General features: G+C 44.0%; 1 protein-coding gene across 3 annotated transcripts in view; it reads left to right on the forward strand.

The window, feature by feature from the left end:
- CEP162 (centrosomal protein 162) overlaps positions 1 to 8,056 on the forward strand; it is a 54,853-nt gene that overhangs the window by 26,945 nt on the left and 19,852 nt on the right. For all 3 annotated transcript variants that reach the window (XM_006038397.3, XM_025194901.1, XM_025194902.1), the window contains exons 12-13: positions 4,054 to 4,281; positions 5,824 to 5,961. In XM_006038397.3, the coding sequence (XP_006038459.3) occupies positions 4,054 to 4,281; positions 5,824 to 5,961 (366 nt within the window). The remainder of the gene's footprint in view (positions 1 to 4,053; positions 4,282 to 5,823; positions 5,962 to 8,056) is intronic.

Consider the following 8,056-nt stretch of genomic DNA (forward strand, 5'->3'; position numbering starts at 1 on the left):
TGCGCCGGGTCCCTCCGCCCCTCTTGCCTTCGGGGGATCAGCTGTTGCTGCCCCCGTTGCTGTTTCCTCTGCTGCTGCTTCCTCCTCTGCCTTGGGTCAGTAAGTTAGTTAGTTAAGGGGGCACACGTGCGTGCGGGACACACGTGTGCCTGGATCCTCTCCTTCCCGCTGCTGGTTCCCGACTGGCCAAGTTCACCAATTACACTAAACTTTGGGGTAGAGCATCCACACCTAAGGATAGGCTCATGATCCAAGCTGACTTGGATAGGCATAAAAAGTGGGCAGATACAAACCTAATGACATTCAGTACTGACAAATGCAAGGTACTCCACCTTGGGGGGAAAAAACCCGCAGCATACTTATAGGCTAGGCAGTGCTATGCTCACTAGCACCATGGCCAAAAGAGACTTGGGGGTCATGATTGACCACAAGATGAACATGAGCCACCTATGCGATGTTGCAGCTGGTAAAGCAAACCAAACTCTGGCTTGCATCCATAGTTGCTTCTCAAGTAAATCTCAGGATGTCATCCTCTTGCTGTACTCGGCCTTGGTGAGGCCTCAGCTGGAGTACTGGGCTCCACAGTTCAAGAAGGATGTCGAGAACCTTGAGAGAGTCCAGAGGAGAGCCACATGCATGATCAGAGTACAAGAGAATAGGCCTTATGAGGAGAGGCTGACATCCATGGGACTCTTCAGCCTGGAGAAGTGCAGGCTCAGGGGTGACCTGATGGCAGCCTATAAGTACATTGGGGGTGTGCATCAGGATCTGGGGGAACACCTGTTCGCCAGAGCGTCCCAAGGGATAACAAGGTCCAACAGTCACAAACCCTTCCAAGACCGTTTTAGGCTGGACATAAGGAAAAACTTCTTTCCTGTCCGAGTCCCAAGGCCTGGAATAGACTCCCTCCAGAGGTGGTGCAGGCACCTACTCATTCAAGAAATGCTTAGATGCTTATCTTGCTGGGATCCTTTGACCCTAGCTGACTTCCTGCCCTTGGGGTAGGGGGTTGGACTCAATGATCTTCCAAGGTCCCTTCCAGCCCTAATGTCTATGAAATCGATGAAACTATCCCTAATTTTCAGTAACCAATATACTCAATTAACTGTAGTCGCTAGCATTTTTGTGGGTTTTTTTCCTTGGACTTTTCCAGGATTAAAAGCCCTTTCTAAAGAGGCTAAAAGCCAAGAAAAAAATGTGTAGAAAATTGTAGAAAAATCTGTTAGAGTCTTGTTCTTTTAAAGTGAATGTCACAAATCTATAATATTCTGAAGTTTGTAGAATATCACAAATGCTTTCCTGAAATAGATCAGTAAAGCTAAGATGTTTGATGTCTGTCAACAGCCAAAGAAACTGTTTAGATTAGTTATTTGTTTGCATGAATTATGTCACTTAATATGAATGTATTTCTGTACTCTTATATGATAGCCAGTCAAAGAGGGCTAATGAGACTTCAGAAAAGATGCTGGCTCTTCACATCTAGAGGGATCAAAGGCTAGATGGTTGGAAGAAGTAAACATTGAGAATCTGTGTTTGCACCAAGGCCTGACCCATGCAGGGAAATAATCTGCTGCCTGTTGATTAGAACTGGAAGACTGGACTAGTTATCTTTTAAGGATCTCAGTATACTCTCAGTTATATATAGGTCGGTAAAGATGCCTGTCTGGTCAAGACAATGTGCAAGAGAGGAGCAGGAGGTTATATACATAATATCTGTTCGCCAGGAATTTTATAGATGAATGGAATTGGCTAGATAAGGACAAATACTGAAGCCTTGCCATGAGAGTAAGTCTGTCTACAGCAGTGATTCTCAACCAGTGTGCTGTACACCCTGGGGTGCCTTTCAAGGTTGCTATATGGTGCCATACAGTGTTAGAACTGTTAGGTGTGTAAACATGATTCACAAAGTAAAAGCAGAGATTGCAAACAGGAATCCATAGTGTTAAAAAAAAATATTCTGGCCTGTTGTGGTCTTTCTGGTTCTTTGCAACAGAAGAATGTCTCTGTTATTTTTCTTTAGTCAAAAAGGAAGTGAAAATTGAGAGTTGACATTTTCCGGGGCGGTTCCTTGAGTCTAAAATTTCTTGGGCATATCGGCCTCTAGGCCTTCAGTGGGATGAGTGAAATAGGCTGATGCTTTGCAACCTGTAGAGCTGAGCAGAAGCTGCATTCTTGGAGCTTAGGGCTAAAATGCAGGGATAAGGTAAAATCCTTGTTCTGATATTTTCTTTCATTTGTTTATTCTTATATCTGCATTGAGGTACAGGCAGGTGTTTATTGATTTCTTATGTTTGTTAGGGCTGTGTGAAACAGCATCATTTAATTTTGACTTCCGTTTCGCCATTTCAAAGGGACAGTGTTTTGTTTCGTTGTTTTGTTTAGTTTCAAAGCACTGTTCCATTTCGTAGAAACTGTTTCACTCAAACAGCGCATTTCGGCTCTCCCCTGCCTCCCAGCACATTTCGACGTTTCACCCATAGGCTATAATGGGAAATCATGAAAATGCCTATAACTTTGTCATGTCATGCCTGATTTGAATTAAAATTGCAAGAATGGTAGCTCCTTCTGAGGGCATGAGGCCTGCCAAATTTCACAGAAATAGGTGCGGGGGTTTCTGTGAAACCGCGCCTCAAACAGTTGAAAGCAAAACTCTTATCACTTGCTGTCAGCGGAAGCCTGCTGTCATCCCTTGTTCACATCTGGGGGCCCGCACCCCTGGGAGGGCTGTGGGACTGTGCCAGACTCTTCCCAGGAATACAGGCCCCCGGATCTGCACATGCCTGTGCCCACCATCAGGAAGCCTGCTGATACCACTGCCCCCAGGCAGCAGCGGCAACCTCTTGTCATCCAGCATGCAGATCTGGGGGCCCACGTTCCCCTGTGAGGTCTACATTAGGTGCCAGTGCTGGGAGGGAAGGTGGGGGGACTACAGTGAATTTTGGGGTGGCAGCAGCCCCGCATCCATTTCTGCGAAATGCCCCACGTGCCACCCCTGCTGCAGCCCTGGGAGCAGCGGATGCCACCTGCCTGCAGCCACTGGGCTGCGCTGCACCAGGGGTTTCGGGGTATGATGCAGCCCAGTGGCTGCAGGCAGGCAGTGTTCGCCACTTCCAGGGCTGCAGCAGGGGATCCAGCTGGGAACTGGGGGAATGTTCAGGAACCTGAATATTCCCCCAGCTCCCTGATCACTTCCCCCAGGTCTTCCTGGGGGGTGCAGGCCCCCGGATCTGCACACTGGGTTTCAGCAGGCTGCCAAGATGATTTACTAACAAATTCCAAAGCTGCAGTCTTGCCTGGGTATTCTGTCAAGCTTTTGACTATTGACTGTTCAATCCCACTTGAAAAATAGGGTGTTTATTATCCTATCCATTGTACATGTTCATCTCCCACTGAAGTTGATGGGAGCTGTCTTTATGTACATACACTGACGGAGTAATCGCTTGAAAAGCATCTTAACAGCTTTTGTTCGCTTTGAGGTATTTATTTTGTCATTGGGACGTTAGACTCATATTCTTTTATGTGAGTCTAATAGAATCCAGGTGACATCTAGCTATGTGAGCTCTGCAGTGTGAAAGAGAGTGTTTCTGTTAACACAGTAAAATTTTAGGATTTTGAGTGTGTACAAAGACAAGTTTTGTGAAGTTGCTATTAGAAAATAACCAGGTTGGTTTGGCTTTTTTAACTGGAACCACACTATAAACATTAAAAAATGCATTGTGTAGCGTGTATTATGTTTATTTAATGTTATTATTTAATGTATTGTTTTAAAATAGCATTTTAACTGGACTTTTAAAAATCATTTTAATGCATTTTGTAGGTTTTTGGGGGTTGCATTTGATCCTTTTCAGCATTTTCTCCTTTAATCTGCCATCTTCTGGAATGAGGCAGACAACCTTGTTAAACAGTATTAATGCTTAATTTTTTGTATCTTCAAATTGCTGAATGAAACAGTTCACAGAAAAGATAATGTAGTTTGGCTAATCTTAATGTCATCTTAAAATGAATGAACAGCGATCTCAGTGTACTATTTCCCTAATAATTTTTCTTCAATAGGATTCCTCATTTGTACCTGTCAACAATAATGCGAGAGAGCTTTATTTGTTAAGAAGAGTGCAGGCAGCGGAGGAAGAGTTGAATTCCGCACATGATGTAATTCAGCATTTAAAAGTTGTGGTCTCTCAGAAAGAGAAGGAAATGGAGAATAAGATGGTGGAAATGAAAATGCAGTCTGATAAAGAGCTTTCCCAGCTGAGTCAAGAAAATTATGAACTTCAGACCAAGGTATCATACATTATCTTCTACTACTGAAGAAAAGGAAAAGATATTGTTAGTTACTGATAGGTTTGATTGATTAGTTCAGTCAGTTGTGTTCTGAAAAAAAATGTTAAACTGGAGCATATTATATTCATATTTTTATATATATTATATTCCTCCTGACTGCTATCAAACATAAAAAGTACATTTAAGTTTTGGTTTTGTCTTTCCCTGGAGGGTAAATTGAATTTGTTGTTCCCAAACCTGCACTTCCCCAGTAACAACAGCACCACTGACTATTCTAGTTAATAATCTTTACACTGTTACTGAAAATAATAGGGATAATGTCAGTTTTACAGATTACTCAGATATAAAGTAGTACTGCATGGTAAAGGAGAAGCAAGAATTTAGGATTTTTTTTGTATGTTTTCCATAAAACTACCTTATGCTTTGTCTTTCTGGTAGGCCTGTGCAAAGCAGCAGTTATTCGATTTGGCTTTGGATTTGGCTGATTTGGAGGGATGGTTGTTTAATTCAGTGACTTGAATCAGTGTCCCAATTCGATTCAATTGCTGAATTGGGCCGAATCTCCTCTGAATGAGGAGATAACAACATGAGGAGCAGCAACAGCAGTAGTGTTGGTGGTCGTGGCAAGTGGGGCCATCCCCTGCCCGCTCCCCCAGCCCCTCCACCATAGCTGCTCCACCCAGCCACAGCATCCTGGCACTTAAAAAAAAAAAAAAAAAAATAACCCTGCACTCACCAGCTGCAGCAGTGGCAATCGGGGCCTTTGGGGGCTTGTGGCAGAGCCTGCCGTGCAGCAGGGGGCAGCAAGCATTGCCCTCTGCCACCTAGCACGTGTGCGGCAGCTTTCGCATTGTTCGGGTGCAGCGTAGCTCAGCAGGGCACCATGCACTGTCCCAGAGTTTCAGTGACTCCAGTAGTCACCCAGAGTGGGGAGGGGACCACCCCATTGTCCCCTCCCCCAGCGCGCCCACCCCCTACTTACCAGCATGGAGCCCAGGTCCAGGTCCCAGCAGCAGCGAGCAGGGACCACCCGGATGGAGGCTTCCGAATCAATTCGGAGACTTCCAATTTGATTCGGACCTTTTAATGGGTTTCCCGATTCGATTTGGATTCAGAGATTCAGCCCCCGAATCAGGCCGAATCTCCTTCAAATCGAATCAGCTACCAAAGCTTTATACAACCCTATTTTATGGCAACATTTAGCAGAACCATGTTATAATTATATTGTTAAAATTTTACTAATGTCTCTCCATCAACTTGTTTTTATTGTGAATACTATAGCAAGAGAAATCTGTTCCCGAATTTCTCTGTGTAGATGTGCCTATATACTGCACAGGGCCTGTAGTGTATGTTTGCTTCACTTGTTCAGATATTGGTTCAAGGGAGATACCATTAGTTTTACAGCTTCATACTTCTTTTTTCAGGTGTTGTAATATAAAGGGGACAGTAGATACCATTTCGTTTTAATTGTATTTTTTTTTCTGAGAATTTTGCCCATTTAACAGTTTATTGACATGTTATTTATCTGGTGTAATTGAAAAGTTAAAAAGTGTGGAGGAACTGAACAAAGGAAAGAAATGGTTCCAGCCAGAGATGACAGATCCTATCACTGAAGAAAAGTTAAAAGAAATACAGAAGGAAATTCAAGATCAAGAGACCCTTCTTCAAGGTTATCAACAGGTAGTTTGATTTTTCCCTATGGTGATATATGCTGTAGTTAACTTTAAAAATAGAAATACCGGGTGCTTACTAATAGGCTAATTTTTGTTATTTGTGTGTGTGTGTGTGTGTGTGTATGCGCGCGCGCGCGCGTGTGCGTGCACGCGCACACAAAGGCACATAAGGGAATTAAGTGTCTCTGTACTTATCATTGTATCCATAGGTCAGGCTAAGTTCTTTTGCAGTCTTTCAAACAATTAGGTATGTTTAAATTACATGTTTAGGTGATTTTGTTAACAAATAAAATTCCCTAAAGTCTTGTTACCTTTTTAAAATTTCAAATCTGCCCGGGGCCCTGTCTGACACGGCATGTGGGTCAATAGAGCAGCACAGGGGGTCAGATTATGGGGCTCTACAGGCTGGATCTGGCCTGCAGGCTATATGTATGACACCCCTGATAAAGTTTCAGTGATCTGTGTCCTACTTGGGATAAGAGAATCCAAACTTGTAGCTGTGCAATTTAGGTTCACTCTTGAAGTCCCTTCCCACCCTAATTTTCTATGATTCCATAATGGAAAATCCTTCAGGAAAATCCTTTCTAACCTTTTGAAAGCTAACACCTCCACCTGCTGGGGGAAAACTAAACTAATTGTGCCCCATCAGCCCTAGGATGTGATGTTAAATGGCCTAACTGCATTCTAGAAATGAAATAAGTAATTTGTATTTTCAAAAGTAATGATATTCAACGCAGTCCTGCACATTAACTGGTTTTGAAACATTATCTTATCTGTTTTTACAAACATATAAAGATTGTGTGGTAAAAACAGCAACCCAACATCCAGCTCTGTCAGTTTCAGAGCGTGTGTACAGTTACAATGTTGCCACATCTCTACAGCTCATAGAACAGGAGCAGGCACAACACAGCCCATGGGCCGGATCTGGCCCACCCATGGCACCCACCAGCTAATTGTACCCCACCCAGCCTTTCCGCCCATGAGGGTGGGAGCGAGGTGCCCACATATACCCACCCCCTGCCTACTGTCGTGGTAAACACATGCAGCAAACTTTAGGTCAGGTCCACAGAAGCTTGGTTTATTAGAGAATGCATTCTGGGCAGACACATAAACAACTGGAGAATTGTGAAGAGGTCTGACCCCGTATAACAGGTGAGGCAAGTTCATATAGAAAATATGACATCATAAGCATAGCTACGACATAACCAATCAGCATTTGCCATGACTTAGTTAGTAAAGCGCATGTCTTTTTATTTTATGATTATGTTAGCAAAAAAAAATTTTTTTTTAGGGTCTTTCATCTAACTTGCAACCTTAGGGGTCACTTCCGATTTTGGGCTGACTCAGCAGGCTGGTTTGTGGTTACTTTTGTGCTAAGCTTTTTTTACTAGACTAGGACAGGATGGTCCTAGTCTTGTGTTAGTCTGGCGGTTTTGGATCATGTCCTTTTGACTTCCCCATAGCCTAAGCTGAATACATGTTTTTTTTTCACCCTTACATATAATGGAGATTCAACTCCATTTTTCCCTTCTTCCACACTACATACCCTACCCTATTCCACCTCACTCGCTCCAGCATAGAGCTTCTGGGCGGGGTTGCTGCTGCCACTGCTGCAGCCACCAGGGGACCTGTTCGCCTTCCTTGGCATCCCGCTCGTTCTGGGCAGCAAGTAGGGAAGCAATGGGGGCGGGAGTGGCGGGGGAGCTGCAGCTGGGTAAGAGCACGGAGTGTGGGGCTGGGGCTGGTAGCAGCATGGAGCCCGCATCCAGGGGGGTGGTGGCAGTGTGGAGCTCAGGTGTCCAGCCCCTACAGGTGGCGGCAGCAGCAGCAGCAGGCAGGGCCACTTGTGCCTGGCACAGATACCCTATTGCCCCACCCCACCTCACCCCCACCATATACATGCACACAGTCCCAGCCACACCCCCCAAATGGTATACACAACTAAGACATGATTTTTTGAGTTGTTATAGAATCATTTCTATGTACACTATGCAAACACAAATCATGACAGAAATATTTTTTATAATAAAATGTGTTCTACTAGATGCTTGATTTTTATTGTACTGTATGATTTGGGTTTTTTTCTGTTTTTAAGATGGCAA

This window comes from Alligator sinensis, unplaced genomic scaffold (assembly GCF_000455745.1).
Source record: "Alligator sinensis unplaced genomic scaffold, ASM45574v1 scaffold1128_1, whole genome shotgun sequence".
NCBI classification, from domain to species: Eukaryota; Metazoa; Chordata; order Crocodylia; family Alligatoridae; genus Alligator; species Alligator sinensis.